Source organism: Tursiops truncatus, chromosome 6, assembly GCF_011762595.2.
Source record: "Tursiops truncatus isolate mTurTru1 chromosome 6, mTurTru1.mat.Y, whole genome shotgun sequence".
Classification (NCBI taxonomy): Eukaryota; Metazoa; Chordata; class Mammalia; order Artiodactyla; family Delphinidae; genus Tursiops; species Tursiops truncatus.
The window spans coordinates 92987817-93015060 of record NC_047039.1 but is presented as its reverse complement, the minus strand read 5'-3'; the positions used below and the strand labels follow the sequence as shown (position 1 = coordinate 93015060).

The following is a 27244-nucleotide window of genomic DNA, read 5'->3' as shown; positions in this document are numbered from 1 at the left end:
CCCCTGCTACATCACCCCACGTCTCACAACTGGGGGGAACATTGCGGGGGACACGGGAGTGTGACTATGAGACATGAGAGAGAGTGTGAAACATGGTAGTACGTTCAATCAGCTATATCGATTACAAAATAAGAGTCCAAAGTTCTAATTTTTTTCTGTAATAATGTGAAACATCAACACAAAATATAGAAAATAAAAATATGAGATGAATGAATAAAGATGTGGTATGTATACACAATGGAATATTACTCGGCCATTAAAAAAATGAAATAATGCCATTTTGCAGCAACATGGATGGACCTAGAGATTATCATACTAAGTGAAGTAAGTCAGACGAAGACAAATATCATATGATATCACTTATAGGTGGAATCTAAACTATGATGCTAATGAACTTACTTACAAAGCAGAAATAGACTCACAGACATAGAAAACAAACTTATGGTTACCAAAGGGGAAAGGGGGGGAGGGATAATTTAGGAGTTTGGGATTAACATATACACACTACTATATATAAAATAGATGACCAACAAGGACCTACTGTATAGAACAGGGAACAATACTCAATATCTTGTAATAACCTATAATAGAAAAGAATATATATAACTGAATCACTTTGCTATACAGTGGAAGCGAATACAACAGTGTAAATCAATGATATTTCAATAAAAATTAAAAAAATAAAAATACGTGGCCAATTTTGGGAGGGTGGGGAACTCCAATACTAACATATCGGATTTCTCCCTACTGCCCAGCTTTGGTTATGCTACATATTTTCATTTGAGCTTTAAATTTAGTGACCAGAATCCCCAGACTCTGAGGTCAATCCAGAGAAGGGGCATTGCAGACAGTGGGGGTGTTGGTAAAATGAGGAGTGGCTTATGTTAGAGGAGGGATGTGACCACAGACTCATTCCTGTACCCTCAGACTGAGTAAGCAGAAAAGAACTCTGGACCTCAGTATTTCGTGAAGGACCTATTAATGCCATTGAGAATGGGAAATACAAACATGGATTTTCCTCTACTGGATCCCTGTGTCTGTTTTTCCTAGCTTTATTAAGATATAAGTGACATTCAACATTGTGTAAGTTTAAGGTGGACAAGGTGTTGATTTGCTACAGTTACATAATGCAACTCTCTTGGCAACTTTCAAGTATATAATACAGTATTAACTATAATCACCAATGATGCACATTAGATTTCCAGAACTTATTCATCTTATAACTGGAAGTTTGTACCATTTGACCAATGTCTCCCCTTTTCCCCGACCCCACTGCCCCTGGTATCCACTACTGTACTCTGTTTCTATGAGTTAGACTTTTTCAGATTCCACATATAAGTGATATCATACAGTATTTGTCTTTCTCTGACTGACTTATTTCACTTAGCACAATGCCCTCAAGTTTCATCCATGTTGTCACAAATGACCAAATCTCTTTCTTTATCATGGCTGAATAATATTCCATTATATGTATATACCGCATCTTCTTTATCTGTTTTTCTGTTGACAGACACTTAAGTTGTTTCCGTATCTTGGCTACTGTGAATAATGCTGCAATGAACATGAAAGTGCAGATACCTCTTTGATATCCTGTTTTCATTTCCTTTGGATATATATCCAGAAGTGGGTTTGCTGGATCATATGGTAGTTCTATTTTTAATTTTTTTCAGAAGCTCCATACTGTTTTCTATAGTGGCTGAACCAATTTACAATTCCACCAACAGTGGGTCAGGGTTCCTTTCTCGCCAATACTTGCTAACTCTTACTTTGTTGATGATAACCATCTTAGTAGGTATGAAGTGATAGTTCATTGCGGTTTTGATTTGCACTTCCCTGATGAATAGTGATGTTGAACACCTTTTCATGTACCTGTTTGCCATCTGTATGTCCTCTTTGGAAAAATGTCTATTCATATACTTTGTCCATTTTTAAATTAGATTGTTTGGTTTTTTTGCTGTTGTATGTGCTCTTTATATATTTTGGATATTAACCCCTTATATATAATTAGCAAATATTTTCTCCCATTCTATAAGTTGCTTTTTAGTTTTGTTGATGGTTTCCTTTGCTGTACAGAAGCTTTTTAGTTTGGCGTAGTCCCTCTTGTTTATTTTTACTTTTGTTGCTTATGCTTTTGGTATCATATCCAAAAAAATCATCACCAAGACTGATGTCAAGGAACTTACTGTCTATTTTTTCTTCTAGGAGTTTTATGGTTTCAGGTCATGTGTTTAAGTCTTTAATTCACTTCAGGTTAATTTTTGTGAGTGTTGTAAGATAGAGGTCCAGTTTCATTCTTTTGCATGTGGTTATCCAGTTTTCCCAACACCATTTATGGAAAAGACTGTCTTTTCCCCGTTGTATATTCTTGGCTCCCTTGTCATAAATTAACTGACCATATATGTGTGGGTTTACTTCTGGGCTCTTGATTCAGTTCCATTTGTCTAGGCATCTGTTTTTATGCCAGTCCCATACTGATTTGATTACTATAGCTTTGTAATATAGCTTGAAATCAGGACGTGTGATGCCTCCAGCTTTGTTCTTCTTTCTCAGGGTTGCTTGGTTATCGGGACTCTTTTGTGCTTCCATACAAGTTTTTGAATTGTTTGTTCTATTTCTGTGAAAAATGCCACAGGAGTTTTAATAGGAGTATATGAAATCCACAAATAGCTTTGGGTGCTGTGGACATTTTAACAATATAAATTCTTCTGATCCATGAACACAGGATATCTTCCATTTATCTGTGTCTTCAATTTCTCTTATCAATGTCTTGTAATTTTCAGCATACAGATCTTTCTCTTCCTAGGTTAAACCTATTCCTAAGTATTTTGTTGTTTTTGGTGCTATTGTAAATGGGACAGTTTTCTTCTTCTTCAGATGTTTTGTTGTTAGTGTATTTTTAAAAAACTGATTTCTGTATGTCAATTTTGTATGTGGAACTTAATTCATTGATTAGTTCTAACAGATTTTGGTGGAGTCTTTAGGATTTTCTATATATAAGATTGTATCATCTGCAAACAAGGAGAATTTTACTTCTTCCTTTCCAATTTGGATACCTTTTATTTCTTTTTATTGCCTGATTGCTTGGGCCAGGACTTCCAGTACTATGTTGAATAGAAATGGTGAGAATGGGCACTCTTGTCATTTGCCTGATCTTAGAGGAAAAGTGTTTAACCTCTTGCCATTGAGTATGATGTTGGCTGTGGGTTTGTCATATGTGGCCCTTATTGTGAGGTATGTTCCTTATATGTTCCTTATATTGTGAGGTATGTTCCTTATTGTGAGGTATGTTCCTTAATTTGCTGAGAGTTTTTATTATGAATGTATGTTGAATTTTGTCAAATACTTTTTCTGCATCTATTGAGAGGATCATGTAATTTTTATCCTTCATTCTATTAATGTGGTGTATGACACTAATTGATTTGTATATGTTGAACCATCCTTACATCTCAGAGAGAAATCCCACTTGATCATGGTGTGTGATTCTTTTAATGTGCTGTTGAATTTGGTTTGCTAGAATTTTGTTGAGAATTTTTGCATTTATGTTCATCAGGGAAATTGGCCTTTAGTTTTCTTGTAGTGCCCTTACCTGGCATTGGTATCAGGGTAATAAGAATTGGTGTTAATTCTTCTTTAAATGTTTGGTAGATTTAATACCTGTGTCTATTTTGATGGCCTTTGGCTCTTCCAGGACTATGCTCATTACAGGGAGCATGAGGTGTCTTGCTGGTCTCTGTCACAAGGCTGATGACAAAGAGAAGGCATCTTGCCAATAACCCAGCATCCTGCTGAGTTTAAATTGCAACTTGAGCCTTTTGAGGTTGTGACTGGAGGGGAAATGGAACTTCCTGGTTCATAGGGAGAGGTTCCAAAAGTTTTTCTGGCTCCTTTTGATGACTAACAGCAAATGTAAATGAGTCAGAAAGAAGTATATCACATTTCTCAAATAATACACATGAATCTGGGCATACACATGGAAGAGTTTTGGGAAAATGAAGGCTGATCTTTACTTTTTGTTGTTGTTGTCTTTCAGACACTAGCAATATCAATAGACATAATCCTAAGCACTAGACCAGATTTTTCTATTTCCAGTTTTCCTGCTGGGTTGAGTAAATAAACAGATGGAGTGAAATCTTCAAAGTGAAACACAGAGAATGTGACAAAGGGGACTGTTGACTACAGAACACTAGGGGAGGATGGGGATGGCTGAAATGAGAGAAAGGAGAATTTGGGGTAAGGAAGCATTGCCAAAATGTCCAGGGGAGGCACCGGGCTCTGGACCTCTGGCCAGCCCCATCAGAGGCCAATGGAGAGAGATGCCTAAAGCAGAAGTGGAGAGAGCGAATGTCACAACCAAGCTCTGAGAGATCTGGAGAACATAAGACCGTGCTTTGAAATGATTCTGAATTAAAGTGGTTCCATGAATCCCTTTTTCACCAGAGTGGCCTCACTTCCATGGAATATTGGTTCAGGGAGCACCCCAGAGTTGGGAAGTACGACAGTTTCCTCAGTGATGGCAGGGAGACTTTTATGAGGCATCTAGCAGCTTTGACTGAAAAGAACGGCTTAAGGAGAGGAAGAAAAATGGCAGGTGTCTCATGGGGTTCAGAGGTCTTATTCCAATGCACTCATGAGACACCCTCATTAAATCTGCCTGAGGAAATTTTAGGAAAAGTAGGGGAGCTTCAGGTCTCATAGTAAATGGGATCCAACAGGAAAAACAGATCAGGGGATGAACAAAAGGGCCTTGCAGCTTTTTATGAATTAGCTACGTGAGGGAGTCCCTCTACTCATTTTAGTAACTTTGTTTCTATGTGCAGATGGATTCACATTCATTATTCAAATACATTACCTACAGGCCCATTGGCTAAAGTCAAGTCATTACTGGTTTCAGTCTACATGACTATTGCCCCTACTGGGGTCACTGCTCCCTATCTGCGTTCACCTCTGCTGCGGCAAGCTTCCAGTCCTCTCTGCTGCTATGTGCCAACTCACGCATTGCTCCCACCATTCCTTTCCCCATGCAAATTCTCCTGCTATTTTCCCCCAGGCTGCCTTTGCTCTTTGCCCTCATTCTCACTCTGGTCTATTCTCAACATTAATGACTTCTCCCCGCATTCTGGGACACTACCTTTCTATGCTGCCTGTCCACACTTTAAGGCTCTTTTTACCACCAGAAGATACCATCATTTTCTTTAGGATTACAGCTTCCTCTGTTGGTATATTCTGTTTCTTAACGGTGTTGGATCAGGTTCTCATTTGGACTAGGACTGGGATGAAAGGGGTGATGTTGCCATATACACTATGGTGGTAATTATGCTCTATAGTCCTTTCAGCATCTTGGAGATCATGTCATGTGATGGATCTGTCTTTGTGCGGGGTGGGGGGAGATAAACCCATTTTATCAGGTTCTTCTTTTTATTGATCATAGCACTGCCTTCACACCTGTCTTTGTACTTATGATGGGTGGGCTCTGAAGGTTACCGCACTAAAGAGGGAGCCCCTGACCAGTTCCTTCAGCTTGGTATGTTGCAGAAAGGTGGAAGGTAAGGGAATTAAGAATTCAGATTCACATTTTATAGATTCCTTTCTCTGGACCAAAATCCTAGAAGAGAGGTATATTGATAAATTAAGGAAAAAGCCAAAGCAGAGGGAGTTTTTCCTACTTCTTATTTGGGACTCTAAAAGCAGAGAACCTTTTAGGGACCTCTTACCCTGACATAGGATGGCCATATTAGTGTAAAAATGGTAGCATGACATGGTTGGGTAGACAGCAGAACTGAGTTGGTAGGTGTGAATCTTTTTTGGATTTTGTGTAACATGAAAGTGATCCAGAAGTTGCTTCAGGCTGCATGAGGGATAAGGAAGGAAGTGACTTGGAGTTTTAGTATATCTGGTATCATAGGGAGAGCCAGGGTGACCTATGTGCAGATGTTGCAGAGTAGACTCTAGAGAGGGGCTCGATGAAGGATTTGACTGAGATGTAGAGGGTTGTGCTGCTACAGGAAGAGCCTCAGTGGGGCTGAGCCAGACAGGGAGGTCCTCTGGGTCCCAACCAAGCCAAGAGATGAGATCACTAGTTCTCTAGCTGTAGACTTTACCAAATACCAGGGCGGATCCAGAGGACACCACTGCATAAATCCAAGACTCCTTCTCTCTTTCCACGTAGGGAAGAGATACAAGGAGAAAGGGGAGGAAGAAACGTGGCAGGAAATTGATCTTTGAATGACTGAATAATTACCTGAAATGAGACTCTCTTCAGATTAGCAACTTAATTTTTCTCTTCTAGCCAGTGGAGGTGATTCTAATCTAAGCTAGATTAGATCAGTCTATTTTCTTGGATTTGAGAATTCATACGTAAATGTTTCTCCTTCTCTCTGCACACACAAACACACATACACACACTTTGTAAATATATAGATATAGGTTATATAAATATATATTTATGTATTTAACACTGGGTCTTGATCAAATATCAAATAGAACATAAGATAGTGAGAATCATTCCAAGTAATTAAAAAGCATCAAAAATGTAATTGTTTTATTATCTCTTGAACCTCCTCATGTTCTTTTATCTGTTATTATTTGTCCTAGATGCTTTCCTCAAAATCTCAGACACATCTGAACTCCTTCTACCGCATTCAAACACTTTCAAATCCTATCGTTTCTCTCCTGATAGGTTTCACACATCTCCCCTGTTCTCTCTTTACCAATTGTTACTGTTGTTGTTCAGACCTTCCAGACTTTCCCAGACTCCTGGAATAGTCTCCTATCTGCATGTCATGCCACCCCATCTTTTGACACCCGACATCTGTCGATTTGATAAAGAATATATCTGATCATATTGCTTGCCTTCTCTAAAAAAATTAAATGACTTCCCATTGATTGAAGAATAGTCAACCTACTCAGGCTCTTCATAACCCAGCTAGAGCTCACATTTCAAACCTTTCTTCCCATCCTCCACCTCATTCTCAGTCTCCATCATGACTTGCTATTTTCTGAACTCATTTCGACCTTGTCATCTCTAACTCAAATGGCATCTCTTTCCCAAGGATTCCCTTAAACTCTGTCTTGTGTCTGCTGTTGTACTTTGTGCTGCTGCATAGAACATAGTCTGTGCCATAATGTCTGTGACCAATGGACTTCCTTTTTAGGTTGAGAGTCCCTAGAAAACTGGGACTCCACTGCTAATGATCCCATTCGTTAATTAAGTTTGCATCCTCTACCTAACGCAATGGACTGAGCCCAGTGTATTTAATAAATGCATGTAAGAGTGCTTCGTAAACAACAAAGTGCTATGTGAATAGTAATCATTTTATTATTATTTGTTAAACTGAGTTGAATTTACTTTTAAGAATCTCACTCTTCTCTGGAAAAATGACTTCCCATCAGTGGAAATTCTCAAATAACTGATATGATGTCTCAAGATACTGTAGGCAGATATATCCTTGGAGGAGAAGGCAGAAGGGATCCTTGGTTTTGAAATCTCTTTCCTTCATGGGCATGCCTCAGAGGGCCAGCCTTGTCCAGTGCTCCCTTTGTATCTCTCTGTGTCATTATTCACCTCATGCTAAAAAATCGCAAACATTACTGGAAATTTCCCCATCAGGGAAGATCTAAGAAGTGGCACTGTAATAAGAAATAGTAGGCTCTGGGGAGCTGGCCCTGGGCACAGGTTCTACCAGTGCTTGCCTTACATGTGAGGCCAAGCATCTCTCTGCTGACCCTTGGACAGTAGACATGCTATGAATATTATCATGCCAGGCATTTCCTGATACAGGGATTATTTCCATCTCTAGGAATTCCACAAATGTTCTCAGAAGCCTTTGGGACATTTAAGTTTTAAAAATAAACCTTTATAACTCAACACAAGTATCCTAGAAATCCATGTGTCAGCCCTTTTCCTTGAAAATACCTGTAGGTCCTGCTATCACTTGCATGAAACAGGAAGGGGAAAGACCATAAGGTAGATCACATATTCATAAGTAAAAATGCCCTCAAAATGTAGCCATGCAGAAACTGGCACAACCATGTTAAATATCTGCCAACTTCCTCTTTAGAGCCTTGGAAAGTTTGATTAACCCCAAGAAACAAAGAAGAGGAAGGGAAAAAAGAGGGGAGGAAAAGGAATGAAAAAGAATGGGAGGGAGGGAGGGAGGAAGAAAGGAACGAAGGATGAAAGGAGGGAAGGAAGGAAGGAGGGAGGGAGGGAGGAAGGGAAGAATAAAAGAAGAAGAAAGGGAAGAAAAGAAAATAAAAGAAAAAGAAATGAACTCCTGGAAGCTGTTACCCATCACTTGGGCAGGTATTTGTGGATCTAGTTTTTGAAGCAACAAATTAGCCAAAATCAATTATGTAGGTCAACCTCTGGAGTGTCCCTATGGAGGAAGAAATATCCCAAATGGGACTGGAGTAAGAGATTAAAAAAAAAAAAGATTTTCCCCAGTGAAAGATATTGTGGAACAGTGCCAACTCTCTCCTCTCCTGGAGCAATGCAATTGTGAAAATCCATCCTACCTGCTATACTGATGGTGGCCGCAGCCTTTGCGGTACTGAATTTCTCTCCATGCTTATTAGTAGCTATGCATGTGTAGAGTCCTGGCTTGGTGATAAACAGCTGCAGTCTTGAGTCAATTACTCGGTCTTTCACACTTTCTTGAATGGATCCAGAAGAAACCTGGTGGAGTCAGGGGGAAAAAGAAGATAGAATTAGGTCAAGGATTTCTAATATGCTGTATCAGTTGCCTGGAAAGAAAAAGGATAAGGATTAAGATCAAAAGGCATGTGGTAGATTGCAAAACTTGCCAACAACTTTTCTCTCCATATGCCCATGACCTTGCAATGTGACTTTGTTGCTCTTCCCTCAAGAGGTGGCATCTTTCTCCATGCTTTGAATCTTGATTGGCTTGTGACATGTTTTAGAAAGACACAGAGACTTACAAAGTTCTTGCACATTGTGGCTTGCTTTCTTGTTGCTCTTAGACCTCCTGTGAACAAGCCAAAGCTAGCCTGCTGGAGGATGAGGCACATATAGCCCAGTCATCCTCACTGATCCAGCTGGGAGCCAATAATATCACCCAGATATACGAGTAAGGCCATTCTAGACCAATCAGCTCCCAGTCAACCTGCCAATCACAGGAGCTAGATCAGCAAGAGCAGGCAATCCTAGCCCAAATCAGCAAAACCATCTGGTTGGCCCACAGACTTGATCATTAACAAATGGTTATTGTTTTAAGCCATTAGGCTTTGGGATGTCTGTGATACAACAATAGATAACTAATGCAAAGTGGGAAAGGATATACTGTGTGGATCCTCCAAGATATGTCTCTCTGTCTTGAAGATAGAGTCAATTATGAGAGGTTATAGAGTTTTGGGCTTATTTTCATAATTCCTGTTCAGTTCCCCATAAATGCACATCAAATAGTGAATGGTTATCAGGAGAAAATGGTTGTAAAGCCAATTCTGTTTCTGCCTCATTACTTAAATCAGAAAGTCAAGTGTCCTCAAAGAGCCAGGCTATCAATGCCATATTAGCACATAATTGACAGGTTAATTTATGTAAATGCTTATTAGCTGTCAGCATTCAACTCTGTGAGAAAGACAGCTGTCTAGCACATTCTACTGGGTTGCAGAGTTCCAATTTACACCCTAGTTTGTCTGATCCCAAAGCCTGTGCTTTTCATCATTATGCTTTAGTGCCTTCCCTAGTCCTAGAAAACAGAATAGACTTACTAGAAAACAAGAACAGTAGTAACAACCTCAAATCAACCATGAGCAAAACAAATGTCTGACTTAAATGTCATTGTTAAAGTGGTGGCACTTGTTAAACTGGTGGTTCTTTCTTCACTGTTTTCTTAAGCACTCTACCATCTTTCCAATAATTATTGTTTAATTATCGTTGCTTATATGAGGGGAAAATGCTGGTTTGAGGGAAGTGTGAATGGAATGACAAGCAAGGAATTAGCTGATGGTTTTACCTTAACCTTATCTTGGAGGAGTAGGGATGAGTACCATGGTGGCCTTGAAAGAGATCTTTCTGTCTAGAAGAGAATGAAAAACTTGGAGCCAGTTATTTTACTGTTTCACATGAGGGAAGATTTCACAGTTAGACCAGCAAGGGGGAGGGAAGCCCTGAGGTGAGACCAACTTTCCATCCTTCTGCTGCCAGGTGGCTGGCTGGCCCCAGAACCCAGCACTCTCTGTAGCGACTAGGCAGCGAAAGTTTGTTCACTTAGCTTCTTTGTCTTTTTATTCTTTACCTGCGCTATTAGTCTCCTTATGAGAAACACTGGTTTACGTGAGCATCAATTTACCTTAACTGGGGAAACGTCCCAGGTCAGATCAAGTATTGTGGCATTTTCCCCAGATAAGCAGCCTGGACTCTATGAGAAATTGACAAGGCAGAGAGAAAAATATCTTTAAGAGACATACATGCAGTTGGGAATTCAAACCGAATTCATCATTATCATATTTATCAGAGGTGCACGTTCTTATGGATTTGAGTGTCCAAGTTAGATGGAAAGGATTGAACAGTTTGAAATGTAATTTTTAAAAAAATTTATTGGAGTATAGTTGATTTACAATGTTCTGTTAGTTTCCGGTGTATAGCAAAGTGATTCAGTTATACATATACATATATTCATTCTTTTTCAGATTCTTTTCCCATATTATTACAGAATATTGATTAGAGTTCCCTGTGCTATATGGTAGGTGCTTGTTGGTGAAATACAATTTTGGACTCTCCCTGAATTTTAATACAAAGCAACAATGAGAAAAAAAGCTAAAGACCTCCAACCTCTGTCAGTCAGTATGCCTTATGCTCTCAGGATATTTTGTTTATAAATATAATCCCTTTCCAGTTTATATATGTGAAATCCGTAGAACCTTCCTCCTTTGCAAAGTTCATTCCCTCTTTCAAGAAGTAGGTCTGTACCGTCAGTGCCTGGGAGACAACTCAGAAATGAGTAATCCCCCAAATGCTGACTAAACTCCCGCAATTTTCATGTTCACACCTAAGAAAGTCACTCCTCAAGGTCACTGAAAACAGTCTTGGGAGGAAAGAGAAGTGAGTTTTAAACCGCCTGACCTCTCTTCTCCTGGACATCATCCAGGTGCTGACATAGTTCAACGAGTAGACCAGCAAGTCCTGAGGCTCATTGCCTGATTATGATGTGATTCCTAAGAGCTTTTCCTCCTGTTTCCAGAGGCCTGGCTTGATTCAGTTTGTGACTCACGCACAGCAGGCCTTGTTAGTCATCGTTTGAATTTGTTTTTCTTTCTTCATGGAGCAGCCTGACCAACAGTTTAGTATTTTTGATGACCTAAAATTCAAAACAGCCCTTTGCCCTGCGTTTTGATCGTTTTGTTCTTCAGGTTTAAAAGCTCAAAATGATGAGTTCAGCTTATTCCTGGGAGCTTTGACCAAGGTATGCTGAGGCGAAGCTGAGGACTTAATTGAGGTGACTCTATCTGGTATTACAGTAAATATGGTATTTCTCCAAGTCACCCAGGCATACTGATCTGAAAGAGCTGGATAAACGGCTCTCTGCTCTGTGTGTGGTATTGAGACAGTGACCTCAAATGAGGGCATCAAACAGGAACTCTATTAAATAGGCATATTAGTTCCCACCTGATTGAACGTATGTAAAGGCCTTCTGAGCGAGGCAATATAGGTGGAATATTTTTTACATATCGTTAATATATTAATAATGCTGTTTGGAGAGAATCTATCCCGAGTTATGGATAATCCCACAACTTCATCATGATTTGACCTCAACATAGAGAAACCTCTGAATGGTATTCTGGCTTCTATGACCTTGTCTTGCAAATAGTCCCAGCTGGCTAGGATTGTCTCAGGGACCTTTAGGATGTGGCCCAATACGGTCCATGTTTAGGGAGTTGTAATAATGTCTGTCTATGCATCATAGAAAAAGGAACAATTAAGAAAATTTCCCATGCTGTTTTTGATCAGCATGGCTATGAATATTGACCTCTTTCGATCTAGCTGCTGAAATATTCAACTTAATATATTCCACTTGATATATGTAATTATCTTGGTTTACCCAGTTAGTGAGAGATGTTTCCAAAGCTCATGTCCTTTAAACCAAAAAACTGCCTCTTAAAAATATGTATAGGGACATCTCTGGTAGTGCGGTGGTTGGGAGTCTGCCTGCCAATGCAGGGGACATGGGTTCGAGCCCTGGTCTGGGAAGATCCCACGTGCCGTGGAGCAACTAAGCCCGTGTGCCACAACTACTGATCCTGCTCTCTAGAGCCCACGAGCCACAACTACTGAGCCCTCGTGCCACAACTACTGAAGCCCACGCACCTAGAGCCCGTGCTCTGCAACAAGAGAAGCCACTGCAATGAGCAGCCTGCGCACCACAACGAAGAGTAGCCCCTGCTTGCCGCAACTAGAGAAAGCCTGCATGCAGCAAGGAAGACCCAACGCAGCCAAAAATAAATAAACATATAAATTTTAAAAAATGCATATAATATATAGGTGAGTCTCCCTTTAAGGAAATTCAAAAACCACAATCTTCGACACAGATGATTTGGCTATTTATTTTATAAAATTCTTCTAATAAGTTAAAATGATTCAGCTTTTAACATATTTTAGGAACTATATGGATTGGACAAAGCAAGAGAGATGTGCAAATTTTCTACGTTTTTTATTTGAATGCCAAAATAATAAATAGATGGGTATAACTTTAAATAAATCTGTTTATCAAAATATAAGGATATTTTCTTGTAGAAAAGTAAACTCTGCTGTAGCCCCACCAAGCTATTATTTCCAACGTTGTAAAACAAACGTGATATTACTGCTCACTCTGAGTTCATCTAAGACTACAAATTTTCATGAAAAATGAATGATATTTCCATAGGAAGAAAGCAAAAGAATTCTTGATGGCTTTGGGGGTAAGTTGCTTGCTTTTCTCTTGTTCTTTGGCTGTAATCATTCAGGGTTTTAGTTTTTGGCATGTTCATGGAGGGGGAGAAAAGGAGCGTTCACATCTTTTAAAGTACTCGTTTGTACTTGGTAGTGTGTTATGAAGTTAGTTCACTGGTTTATAGGTAGTGAAAAGCCACAGTTCAAATTCTGTTTTATTCTGTGTCAAGTATCTCCCAACTCTGCATTTGTCTTAATCCTGCCCACCCAGAATGATACCAGGTCTGTGGCCCTTCCCTGTTCTCCTCAATAGACTTTTCTGGTTGGCTACTTGTCCAACATTTATTAAATGCCTTCAGTTGCCTCCAGTTCCTGTGATTTGCATCAGCACGGGACAGTCATCTCGATTTCTATTTGGACTTGGATAGTAGCACCAAGAACAAAACTTGGCTGTGACAAAGCGAGAGAGAGGCATGGACATATATACACCACCGAATGTAAGGTAGATAGCTAGTGGGAAGCAGCCACATAGCACAGGGAGATCAGCTCGGTGCTTTGTGACCACCTAGAGGGGTGGGATAGGGAGGGTGGGAGGGAGGGAGATGCAGGAGGGAAGAGATAAGGGAACATATGTATATGTATAACTGATTCACTTTGTTATAAAGCAGAAACTAACACACCATTTTAAAGCAATTATACTCTAATAAAGTTGTAAAAAAAAAAAAAAACTTGGCTGTAAGAATAACACTCTCTCTGACCATGAGAACTGCAGATGTCCTTTTGCTTTCTTCCTGGAAGAAAGTTACCATTCATTTATTTTATTCCTGTTTTAGAATCTCTGCCGAAGAATCCATTTTGCTTTCTGTTTTTTGTGAATCACATCTTGAAAGATGAAGTTGGAGTCTCAATAAGACCAAAACTAACTCTAACCATTGGCTTTTTTTTTATTACTCCTCAACTCCAACAGAGAATAATCATATATGTTCCAGTTCTAAACTCAAAGGAGCCTTTTGAAAACACTGAATTTTTTAAAAGCCTATGTCTTTCCATTTTCTGTATTAACTGTTTTCACAGAGTTTAAGACAAATTAATAAAGTCATATTGTCAGTTACCCAGTTTTCTTAGGGCATCTCTTTACACTACTTGGAGACGCTTAAGACAACTCCTACAGCTTCACAGAAAAGCCACAAAACATACTGCCAAATAAGATGTGAATTTTAAATGGCATCTAAAATTTAATTCGAGAGCTGAAGAAGAACAAGACTACAAGTTACTTTACTATAACAAGTTTAAGGCAGTCTAAGATTAGTAGTAGCCCCTTGTCCCTAGCAGAAACAAACAAAAATTCTCTGGAGAAAAGAACCTTTGTCTAGACCTCAAATTAATCTCTGACATTTTTTTTTCTCAAAACAATGAACAGCAGGTAGTCAAAGATAACTAGGCACACAAGGAAACAAAACACAATGAAAGAGTCAGCAGGAAAACAGACGACAGAGACAGACCTACAATGGCATCCCGTCTCACTCAAATAAAGCCAAATCGTATCAATTGACCTATATAAGCCTGTAGGATCTACAACCCCTATGCACACCCCTTACCTCTTTCCTCTTTGCTCACTCACCTCTAGCCACACTGACCTACTTGCTGTTCCTCTGACATACCAGGTGCACCTTTATCTCAGTGACTTTGCCCGGTTATCATCCCCGCATTATCTACATAGCCTCCTCCTTCAGCTCTTTCAGATCTTTGCTCAAATATCTCCATCTTAATAAGGCTTCTCTGACCACTTTATTGAAAATGGAATCTTTCTCCTGAGATTGTATTTTCTCACTTTCCTGCTTTATTTTTCTCCATGGCATTTGACACTGTGCACATAGACTATAGATTCTCCCATCTGCTTATTTTATTGTTTGTTTTTCCACATCACAATGTAAGCAAGTTGAGGGCAGGAAACTTTACCTGTTTTGGTTGTGCCTGTATCCGCAATGTCTAGAATAATGCCTGATGCCCAGGAGATGCTCAATAACATTTGTAGAATGAATAAATGAATGTTTCTATGTAAAGTGCTTAGAACAGGGCCTGGTCATGGCAACCACATACTGTATGTTAGTTATTATTACCAGTATTAGAAATGAAAAGAAAATTCTGTTGCACTAACAGACATGGTTTCTAATTCTGGATTACTTTTCATCAAAGTAGGCTCCAACAGTGGACTAATTCTTAAATTGATGAGTTTTGTGTGGGAAGGAATTAATACCACTTCCCTTTTACACAAAAGCATAAAGAATGAATTTGACTTTCTACTATCCCCATGATACGATGAAAGAAGTAAACCTATGGAGTTCAGTCTCTAAGTCAGTGACTTCTAGGATGAAAATATTGGAAGGCTTTGAAAAATGGAGGTGCAGGTGGGACCAATGACAGAGGTCAAGGTAACTCTACAAATAAGTGTTCTGCCCTGAAATTCACCACCAGTGCGTCTTCCCCAGACAAGTTTCCGTACAGTTGGCACTCACAGCGTTTCCATTTTCAATCCAGGTGATGGTGGGGACAGGGATGCCTGTTGCTGTACAGCGCAGGGTCACAAAGGAACCAAAGGTGACATTGTGGGATTCAGGAGGCCGCAGGATTCTGGCAAAAACTGTTAGGAAAACAGAAGTGGTGAGTGACTCTCCTACAGGGAATAGTCAAGCTGGAGTGGTCTTTAAGAAATGCAAATCAGATCATGTTCTCCTGTGAAGGATCTTCCATGTTCCCTCTGTCTTAAGGGTAATATCAAATACTGTGCCCTGGCTTCTAAGCCATTTATGCTATGACCCTATGCTTTTCACCACTCCAGAATACACCAAGCTTGTTCCCAACTTAAGAGATGTCCATGCCATCCTTCAGCCTAGAGCACTCATCCCATAGATCTTCATGTCGTGGTTTCCTTGTATCATCTAAGTCTCTGTTTAAGTGACACTTTCTCAGAAAGGGCCTCCTTGACCACCCAACGTAAAGTCTAACCTTCCCCCCATTTGCTTTTTCATCATCCTGTTTCATTGTCTTTATAGACCTTACCCCTATCTGAAGTTATTTATTTTTTTGTCTATTGTCTGTATCCCCGCAGTAGACCGAGAGTCCTCAGCAACGAAAACCCTTGCCTGTTTTGTTCAGTACCTAGGAGAATGCCTACCAAAGTAATAATATTTAATTGAATTAATGAAATAATTAATTAATGCTTTACATCTTCAACTATATCGTAGTGGGAGGACGGATAAAATCTGTCAAACTTTTCAGAGAGTGAGATGAGCATACAGGGTCAAAAAGAAAAGGAATATTTTAGACAAAAGTGGGCAGGAGAATGGGTGATTTATATTCTTTTCTGAGGCTGAATCCCCTCTAACTAGGTAAGAGGAAGTTCTTTTGGTGTGAAAAGAAATTTTACCTTTAATTGAAGAGTGGAGATGAGGTTTAGAATGTACAGTAAATTGAAGGGTACTTAGAATCACAGAATCACTAATCTTGGAAGAGACTTCAGAGAGCAACTAGATTTCTCCTCTTATTAAATAGATGTAGAAACCAAATCCCAGGTCATTTAAGTTTCCTCCCCAAAGTAATAAAACTGATGGGTGAGAAACCTGAGTTCAACTCCTCTGACTTCAAATCCAGTGTTCTTTAAACCATTATGGAATCCTTTTAATTGCCCATTTACTGAAAACATGCTTTTTTTTTTTTTTTTTGCTCTTGCCTTTTGTTTTCTGGGACTTAAAGACAGAACATAATATTAGACTATGAAATTCCAATTAACACCAGGCTTTGATGCTTAGTTCTTCTAAAACTGCGAAATCTGTGGAGTCTGTATTCGAAAGGAAAGTACAGAAGAGATAGTATATACTAGATAGGAGATGTACAGGCCAGGGCTAGATCAAATTCAGCTGTATTAGAAGTTACTCTGATTTTTGAATACATGTTTAAAAGGGTTACATAATTCAAGGAGATATAGGAGGATATGATTTGTTTGACAGTTGTCAAACTAACCTTTCGTTTTTTTTTAGAGAGAGATGGCAATTGGACCTTGTATTTTCTGATCATATTTTAGAACATAATAAATTTGAGGAAAATATAAATTTTGTCCTTAACCACAAGAATCGAACACCCACAATCTATTGATCATCTTCTTTTTTTTAAACATCTTTATTGGAGTATAATTGCTTTACACTGTTGTGTTAGTTTCTGCTGTATAACAAAGTGAATCAGCTATATGTATACATATATCCCAATATCCCCTCCCTCTTGAGCCTCCCTCCCACCCTCCCTATCCCACCCCTCTAGGTGGTCACAGAGCACCAAGCTGATCTCCCCGTGCTATGCAGCTGCTTCCCAATAGCTAGCTATTTTACATTTGGTAGTGTATATATGTCCATGCCACTCTCTCACTTTGTCTCAGCTTACCCTTTCCCCTCCCCCTGTCCTCAAGTCCATTTTCTACATCTGTGTCTTTATTCCTGTCCTGCCCCTAGGTTCATCAGAATCATTTGTTTTTTTAGATTCCATATATATGTGTTAGCATACGGTATTTGTTTTTCTCTTTCTGACTTACTTCACTGTGTATGACAGTCTCTAGGTCCATCCACCTCACTACAAATAACTCAATTTCATTTCTTTTTATGGCTGAGTAATATTCCACTGTATATATGTGCCACATCTTCTTTATCCATTCGTCTGTCGATGGACACTTAGGCAGCTTCCATGTCCTGGCTATTGTAAATAGAGCTGCAGTGAACATTGGGGTGCACGTGTCCTTTTGAATTATGGTTTTCTCAGGGTATAGGCCCAGTAGTGGTATTGCTGGGTCATATGGTATTTCTATTTGTAGTTTTTTAAGGAACCTCCATACTGTTCTCCATAGTGGCTGTATTAATTTACATTCCCACCAACAGTGCAAGAGGGTTCCCTTTTCTCCACACCCTCTCCAGCATTTATTGTTTGTAGGTTTTTTGATGATGGCCATTTTGACCAGTGTGAGGTGATACCTCATTGTGGTTTTCATTTGCATTTCTGACCTAAATAGACATTTCTCCAGAGATATACAGATTGCCAACAAACACATGAAAGAATGCTCAACATCACTGAACTCACCTTTCTATCTTTTGATATTGAGGACTCTAAGAGGTGGAATCTAGAAGAGCATGCTAGAAATACACATGTTGGACCCTAAAGCCAGGAGAAAGAAAAAGGAAGGAAGGTGCCAACTTCAAGGCAAAAATGTTAAAGAAAAAAAAAAAAGTGGATTTAATGTTTAAAAGGAAGCTGAATTTTCCCCCTTGCCCCAAATAAACACAAAATTGAGCCTGATTTTAAGTAAGTCCTGGGGTCGAATTACCAATATACGAAAGAATGGAGGATTGAGGAACATGTTAAACAACATTATAAGGATACAATTCTATCATATCCCAAATATAGACAACTGAACAGGGCAAGTTATGTTGTTTCCTCACCAAATAAATAATATTGGGGAAAAAAAGAAAAAGAGGGACCTATTATAGATTGAGAAAGGCTTAAGAGGCATACCCCTAAATGTAATGTGTGAATTCTCATTTGGATTTTTATGCAACAAATCAGATGTAAAAAGAAGTTTTTTGAGACAATCAAATAAAAATTGCACTGTCCTGGTAGTAAATGGTAGTAAGAAATTAGTGCTAGCTGGGATGGATGAGGTAATGAAAATGGTAATGTGACTGCGTTAAAAAGCCTTAAAGTACATACGGACTGATTGAATCCATGTCTGGGATTTGCTTTAAAATAAGCCAGCAGCAATAAACTGGTACTGGGTTAGATAAAACAAAAATGGTAGACTATTGATCACTGTTGCTGTTGGGTGATGGGAACATGGGAGTTTACTATTAATATATTACTGTATCTACTTTTTTGTAAGATTGAAATGTTTTAACATTAAAAAGTTTTAAAATTGCAGTAGAGCTTACTCTACAGCTCCAGAGAAACATACAATGGGACACATACTTCTTTTGCCATTGAAATAGCATAAGGTACTAGAAAACCTAAAACCTGAAGAAGGGTAAGGTTCTGAGGAAAAACGTTTGTCAGAGGTATCAGTCCTAAGAGTTCAGAAATAACCACAACAGTTTTAGATCAGAGCTCTGTGGGGGATGATTCCAAACTGAAACAAAATGTGGGACTCAGGGAAAATTTTCCCTAGCAGGCGATAGTTATAACCTGAAAAATTCCATAGCAAGAGGAATAGCAGTCATTATGGTGGTCAGCAGGGTCGGCTCCAAGAGCGAGTGACTTGTGTAGTCCCCCAGGGCACCATGCTTAGAGGGGCCCATGCTTCGTTTATTTTTCTGCTGCCTGTGTCTTGAAATTATAAGTGATTTTTGAACTAGGGGCCCTCAGTGTCATTTGCACCTGGTCCACAAATTATGGAGCCAGTCCTGAGAGCCTGGCGGTGAGAGCTAAAACTGCCTTCTTAAAATAGGGGTGAAGGCTGCACCTCTGTTGGAGTTCCAGAAAAACAAGACTCCAAGGTGAAATGGAAAATTAAAAAGTTGCAAAATGCTGGATGGGTCAGAAGGAAGTGTCAAGAAAGACTAGAAGACAGAGGCTGTCCGCATTGGAAAGTCTAAATTTCTCAAGAAGACAAGCCAGCTAGGAGGCAGTGTACATTTCTTCCAGAGCGACAAACATGGTACCCCATCTGAACAGCTGATAGGAGATTTCTCCCAACTCAGTCTAAGTTCACAGATTGTGGACCCTGGACAACTAACACAGAGTGACTGGCATCTGAGCGAGGGTACACCCAGGGATTCTTTTCCTTCTGATGTTTTCTGGCAACAATAATGGAGACCTAGATTGCACAACATAATTGAGTCCATATTCATCATTTGGCTGAAATAACTCTTGTAGGGGGTTGGGGCTATACTTGTGTGTCCAGAAGTTTTTGAGTTTGAGTCTACTGCAATGATCATTTTATGGGTCCCACTGCCTTCGAGAATCTGGGAAAAAAAGCAGGATCCTTGAAAGATTGAGAGTGGGTTTAATTCAATTCCATAAATGCTGGAAAAGTGTAGACAGCAGCTGCTGAAGATGACAATAGTCAGTGTGCCCTTAAAACTGAATGAGAGCCTTCTGGCTGAAGATGAGAAGCGTAAGAAACTGGAGAACTATGAAATCTAGATTGTTTTTTTTCTGCTTTAATTTACAAAGGCAAGAATTTTCATTTGGGGACTTTAAATTCTTCCTGGAAATTTAATAATAAGGGAGGGTTTATTTATTTATTTATTCTGTAATTTATGGATTTTTCTCTTCTTTTGGCTGGCGTTACATTATTTGGAATATCATTTGGGCTCATTGCAAAACCTCTGATGATCCATATTGCACAACACAGTTAAGAAGTACGTGCGATGGTAACTAAAACAGAGTCCGTCATCGTTCTAGAGGTCAACGTAGCCTTGGAGTTAATTTAATTAATGTGCTGCTCTGTCCCATATCAGAACCTTCTGGGAGGTCCAGTGGGGCACAGGAGGGTACAGAAAGGAGCACCATTGGCATTGCAGGTGGCTTCATGAATGTAGGGTTGTGCCGACAACCTGCTGGTCTCCTTCTCCAAGGGGGCAGATATACCCTTGGCTGATCATGGGTTTCATTGTTAAGTCTGATGGGTTAAGAGAAAAAAAAAAAGGCCAGGAAATAAAGGGAAGCTGGTCTCTCCTGACCTCCCACATTCTTGCCGAAAGATAAAATAGAAACTTGACTCTTTCAGTATTGAAAGATAGCTTACACCTTTCCTGCCAGTTTCCCTCCCTCAAAGAAGGTTGCAAATGTCTTTTAGGTTTTGACTCAGATGTCTTCTCATAATGCCTTCTCGACACATCCCCCTCACACCATGCCATACGTATTGATGTGTTTGTTTTTTGGCTGTCTCTTCTCCTGGAATGTAAGCATCAGAAGGGCAAAGCTTGCTTTGTTCATTAACACAAGCTGATTGATAGACAGATCATTGGTCGGTTCATTGATCAATTGATCCAGAACCCTGCATGATACATGGTAGGCACTCAAGAGATATTTGTTGAATGAATGAATTAGTGACTCCTCTGATTGGTGAGATTGGGGAAAAGTGCTTTTATATATGATGAGTATCTCAATCCTCTCTGGGCCATCTTTCTGCCAGCTACCCAGCAAACAAGAAAGGGTATGGGTTAATATGCAGTAGGTAAGTTCTCCAGGTCAGGACTTCTCCATCCTGTGACTCCAGGTGAAAGGTGGAGTTGTGGGGAGGAATCAGTAGATCACTTGACTCCAATTCTTGGATGAAGGAAGAGAAAGCTTTATTTTTCAATTCAGCTTTATCAGCAATGAAGCTAATATTCTTATACCCATCAGTATTTGTTACCAGTTCCAAGCATAAAAGGTGAAGGGATGGAGAAGGAAATTTCACCACATTTATCAAACGTTCAAAACAGTAAAGCCAGTTGCCATTAAAAATAAATGCCAGACTGCTCCATGGATAACAGTATACCTGTAATAATAAACTTAAACATAGTTCAGTAATAAACTCCCATTGTTTTAGCGGCAGCCACAAACTGAAAATTCGTTCTGAGTCATCCATTTTAAAAGTAATGTGATAGGTTTCATATCAAATAAATGTCCCTTGAATATCCCTATTTTACCTATATTTGCATGAAAGACAATATAGAAGTGTTTTTGTTGCATAAACGAGCTGTTTGATAGAAGGGGCATGACATTACTGAGTAATTTGGAAAATGGTTACAGTTGTTTTGATGTGGATTTTTAAAGAAAAAAAATTATCCAACTCTGCTTTCTACACATAGTTTTATCCATCATTCTCCAATTCACTGTGAGCTGTTTCTGACTTGCTTTCCTATGGCCAAGCACGTTATTCTTCATCTGCAACATGTGAAATAGACACGGGCAATCTGTTTATCCCTGGGTTTTCTCTCATGGTACCTAGTTCTGAGTTTGGGGCTCTACTTTCTCTGGGGTAAGTTTACAATACTAACTGCAGGTTGAGAATCCTGTATTCAGAATTGGGCTTAAGCAGCCAGTGATTCCAAAGTTCTGTATAATATAACCGTATTGTGTTCCCATTCCCTTTCTCTCTCTGTTTCTTTCCTTTTCCTTCCTTCCCTCCCTTCTTCCCCCCACCCCGCCGCATCTTTCTCGTTCCATTTTTCAAAGCACTTTCAGATATATAATAAAGTTTATTATTGGTTGCCATTTTAAGGGGTAATCTGAATTTGTAATAAGGAAGTAGGGCCATTATACACTCTGAAATTTGCCTGGTGGGGTAATGGAAAGCCTAACAGGTGGGGGACCCAAGTTAAATCCTGAAATTAATAAGCAGTTTGGCTTGAGATGAATTGCCTCTCTTTTCTTGGTAAGCGAGTAGGACCAGAAGAATACTGAAGTCCCTTATAAGTTCTATGTCTGAGCAATTATTTCAAAGGACACAATAAGTTTGCATGAATTTTTTCTTTCGTTCTCTTCCTTCTTTCTAATTTTCTAGCTTCTCTTAAAGAGGTCTTTGAGGCTACTTGATTCAAACCAGCACTGACAGGAGTAAATTGAAAACAAGCAAAACAAAAACTAAAATACAAACAAAACCCCCCAAAACCACACAGGAGCAGGTGAAATAATTTTATCTAAATTTAGTTATAAGCAGCGTGATATTTAGAAATAGGAAAACATCGCAGAGACCTTATTTGAAATACTAAGATAAGGAGGTGCTATTTCAACGAATACCACCCTAGGGTTTATTCCTAGAGCCAAAGTGTATTATATGAGAACTTGTGAATTTCATCCAAAATACACAAAAGTTAGATTAGAACAGTATGATTGATTTGGTTTGGTTTGGAGCACTTGCATAATACTTGTCCACTTCAAGTAATGACAGTAAAAACCTAAGCTGGCACCTTGACATTTTTACAAGTCTCCGAAGATTGTAACACCCTCACCTCCTGTCCCCCCAAGGCTTTTGGTCAGAGGATCTTTCTATTCCAATCTGTGTGAGATTTATATTCTCATGCTGATTTATGTCATTTCATTTTGTTTGCATTTTCAGAGTTTGGGGTACAAAGTTTAAACATTTCTGTCGATTCAAACTTTTCTTAATAAAAGTAAGTGCTCAATAACTATATTATGTAATAAGGCAGCCCATCTAATAACACTGTTAAATGCTGAATTAATATTCCCCGTACATCGTTTGTTATTTCCTTACAAAATCGTGGCACCCAGAGTTGTTTACAAAGTCAGAGAAATAAACAGTTGAATCGAACCATACATTTAAAAAGAAGCAGTGCAGAAAGCAAAAAAAAAAATACCTTTAGTATCTTGCTCAGGTTCACTCTCTTCTATTAATAGAAACAAGACACACAAACAAACACAAACAAAAACAACGCATCATGAAAAGGGAAACCTTTGAGCACTGAAACAGCGCTGTAAAGATGAATTAGAATCTGCTTGTTTCTTAATGAGAGACAAATGCAATCCAGTGAAACTGCTGGCCTTTTAAAAGCAAACTATTAAATGACATAAAATTTCAAATCATTACTTTTAGTCAGGCAGTATTACACAGAAAATGAACTACAACATATCCCAGCAACGCAGCTCATTCATGCGTTTTTATAGTGATGTTGACAATTACCCTTTCTTTCAAGGCCACAGACTGTCTACTCTTCTGATAATAGTAGTAGTGATTGTGCTTCTCCTCGTCAGCGTGGCTTCTCCACTTACGAGGCCCTGCTGTGAAGTCAGTGATGTTGAATCTGGGATCTCAGCTATCATTTCTATGGTAATAGACTCGTGTTGTGGTAAACAGAGGATTAGGGGGTGTCTGCAGAACGGAGCCTACAACCAACAGAGATTCTCTCCTCTGTATCAATTCCCAGAGGCTGCTCAGAGAGCAGAGAGGAGCAAGTCATTCTCTTTCAGGAAAAAAGCAGTAAAGCAAGCTACAAAGAAAAATATCAAAATATCTAAATTGGGTATACGGAATTGAGAATTTTTAGAATTTAAAAAATCCTAGAAAAGAGACAACCACCAAATTAATTGTTCCAAAATGTTTAATACAACCATATCAGATGTAGAGCCCACATGAAGCTCTATTATTCTATCATGAAGATTTATTTTTTCATGTCAATTTAGACCTTTCTTTGTTGTTTAAAAAATATTTTAATTTTATTGGAGTATAGTTAGAATAGACCTTTCTTTGAATTAGTGATGAGCCAAGTACAATATTTGTTTTTAGTATAAAATGGCAATGCTATGGTTAACTACTTTTAATGATAAGAATACATTGGTATAATTCTTTTCAGATTATGGAGACTTTCACACACATTGTATATTATCTCACTTAATCCTCACCATATCTCTGTGATTGTACATGGTTGATATTATTCAGCCCATTTTCCAGACAAGGAATCTGAGACTCACAGATTTGCTGCAGATGCAGACCCAGAAATGCCACTCCAACTTTCAGACACCAAATCTTCTGTTCTAACCTAGCATCGCAGTGAGAAGGCCTCATTTTGGTACTTAATACCCAGTACTCTTAAATTTAAGTGAACTTATAATTTCCCAGTTAGATTTTACTCTGAGCTTTCCCTCCCTCCACCAATCAAGTCCGTGGCACATTCTTATTTTATTTTTTTAAGTATCAAGGTCATGTTGGCTAAAAATGAGTTTTTTTCCATGCTAAAAACTGGTCATCTGGACACTTGAAAACTGCAGAGATTCCCTGTTTGCCACACAGATCTTAATCAGAATAAATAAATAAAGGTCCATAGTTGGACCAGATTGGACCTGAAAAATTATATTTGAATGCCTTTGGGCTGTGCATATCTTTCTAGTTCGTCAGCACAATTGTGCTTATTTCTAAGCTTAGAAAAAACCCTTTTTTTTTTTTTTTCCACCAGCCAAATAACTATTTATGAGTGCCTGAGATGGGCAAGGGACTTCTCTGGGAATATTAAGTGTCTTTATTATCTGGCTGCTATATCTCCAAAATTTTGTTCCACTGAAGTTGAAGGGCCTTAAGTAAGTTTTGAGAACTTTATTCACTCATCTCTTACACTACTCTCACTAGGATTCTAGAGCAAGTACAGGTAAATCCTCAGTCTCCTTTTAATTTGACACCGTGATCTTCTACTGGGCTGTATTTTAAAGTCGACTCCGAGGGCAATGCTGATTTTCCTTTGCCATCTTTCACCTTGTTGTTACTATTGTTATTATTGTTCATTTTACTTGATCTGTTTGGAATCGGAAGCAGTTTTGAACTAATGCACCCATTTCCTCCACTCCAGACATGTAGAACCAACTCGGAAGATGAAAGAATGTCTAAGATTTGCCATTTTCCTAGGAGGAGGTCTGGAAGTTCCACCAGAAATTATACTTTCGTATATAGACTCTCAAAGTTTTTTTCTACACACAAATGCAAATATACATCTTTATAGATACATATTTCCATATGCTTAGGTATTAATATACACATTCACATTCACACACATGCGCACACAATTGAGGTTACTTTACATTAGAGGCAAATATGCAAGAATACCCGTAAACTATTTAAGGTTGAGTACGAGCATTCAGTGTATGAGATTGTTATTTCAAGGTCAAACTGTAGCCCTAGTTTTTCCGTGTATCCTGCTTGCCTAGCCTACCACGATCCCTCTTGTCTTCTAAACTGATTGCTTTACCTCTTATCAATTTTTACATATTCTGTTTCATGGTGTTTATTCTCACTTGATTGTTAAATTTTCGTTTAATTGCCTTATGTGTACTGCATCAGTCTTGTCTTCCAATGTGATTTGTAATCTTCTTTGGGGGGTGGGGAGTAGGGGGTGGAGGAGGGAGCAGAATAGCATACTTTGCTTTTGCCGTCTTTTTTGCCCCTAAAGTCCAGCACAGTCTCTTGTAGAGAAAGGAAATTCTTTAAAAAAGAGTTGGATAGTGATTCATTTTCCGTCTCTGCTTTCTTGGGATTGTTCAGTAGGACATTTAGAACAGAGAATCTGAGACTTCTCATATTGGAATAATCTGAGATAAAATCAACATCCAAGTGAAAGAGGATATCCATCATTTTCTTGAATACTTTGGTTTATGAGGAACTCAACATTATCATATCAACACAGTTTGAACAACTGTGTTTTAAAAATATATACATATATATTCTAAATCAAACTAAAATCAGTCTCCTTATAATCACTGCCCCCCCCCCCCCCCCCCCCCGCCAAGACCTAGTTCCTACTTCTATCCACTGGACAAAAATGAAAAAAAAAAATCCATCAAATATTTTCATTTTTCCAAGCTTGCTAGCCCCAGTTTACCATCCTGACTGCTCACTTTTGAACCACCTCTTATCTTTCCCTCTTTTCGTAATTTATCCTCTTATCTTGTGGTACCAGGAACTAAAACTAACATACACCTAGAGTCTCACAAGTTCAAAGAATAGCAAGACTCTTTCTAAATACTCTACCTCTATGAATCTAAATTTGCGTAAGTTTTTATTTGCGTTCATATAATAAAACAGGTCATTGGTTCCACTGAAAGTCCTGAATACCCAATACTCATTTCTATATTTGCTTTTATTAAGGTCTATCTCCCCAATTTTGAATATGTGTGTGCGTGTGAGAGTGAGTAAATATGACTTGATTCTAGGTCAATTAACTTTTTCCTACTCAGTTCACCGTATTAGTTGATGGGAGAAGAAGTTTGGAGGGGAAATGTATTGTTATACAGAAGGAAGGAAAGTCATCAAGGTTCTCTGGTGGAAATAAAAGGAATATATTTGGTTAAATAATACAGGTCATGTAGACCTTGTAGAAAGAAAGAAATGAAACCAGAAGAGAAAACAGGCAGACCTGTGAGCCGGTTTCCATTCTTTTGACTGTAAGAGTGAGGAAAGCCAAGAAGACAATAGGAATTTGGCTATCTAGAGTTGAAGTCTCAGTGGAGACTGAAATAGCACATTCTTTGCTCTTTGTAGGATGGCATCATTTATAATTTTCTTCTTAGGCAATATCTTAAGGAAATCTCTGGTACTCTAAGAATACCATTCTAGGGCTTTTTCTAAGGACATACTCAGAAATTGGGAAATCAAAATCGTATTACTAGAATTGTTTCCTTACAGTTATATATAATACCCTTAAAACAAACCAGGCAAGTGGCTCTGGGTTTGAGTCCTCATTCTACTGCTTATTAGCTGTTTGAACTGTGATATTGCTCAACTTCTTTGAACGTCAGCTTCTTCATGCAGAAAATGTAGGTATCGACTCCCAATCATAGAATTATGAAGAAGATTAAGTGAAATGATTTGTACAAACAAGTTAATACAGCAAC

The 27244-nt window shown here is 38.8% G+C and overlaps 1 protein-coding gene across 5 annotated transcripts in view; it reads right to left on the bottom strand.

Annotated features, from left to right (window-relative positions):
• Positions 1-27244, bottom strand: part of MUSK (muscle associated receptor tyrosine kinase) — a 91944-nt gene that overhangs the window by 20399 nt on the left and 44301 nt on the right. For 3 of the 5 annotated variants that reach the window (XM_019946373.3, XM_019946374.3, XM_019946376.3), the window contains exons 6-7: positions 15403-15527; positions 8515-8674 (exon numbers count right to left, since the gene is read on the bottom strand). In XM_019946373.3, coding sequence (XP_019801932.1) covers positions 8515-8674; positions 15403-15527 — 285 coding nt within the window. Of the gene's footprint in view, positions 1-8514; positions 8675-15402; positions 15528-23226; positions 23257-27244 lie in introns of all 5 variants that reach the window. The other 2 variants (XM_019946372.3, XM_019946375.3) reach the window with 1 other exon arrangement.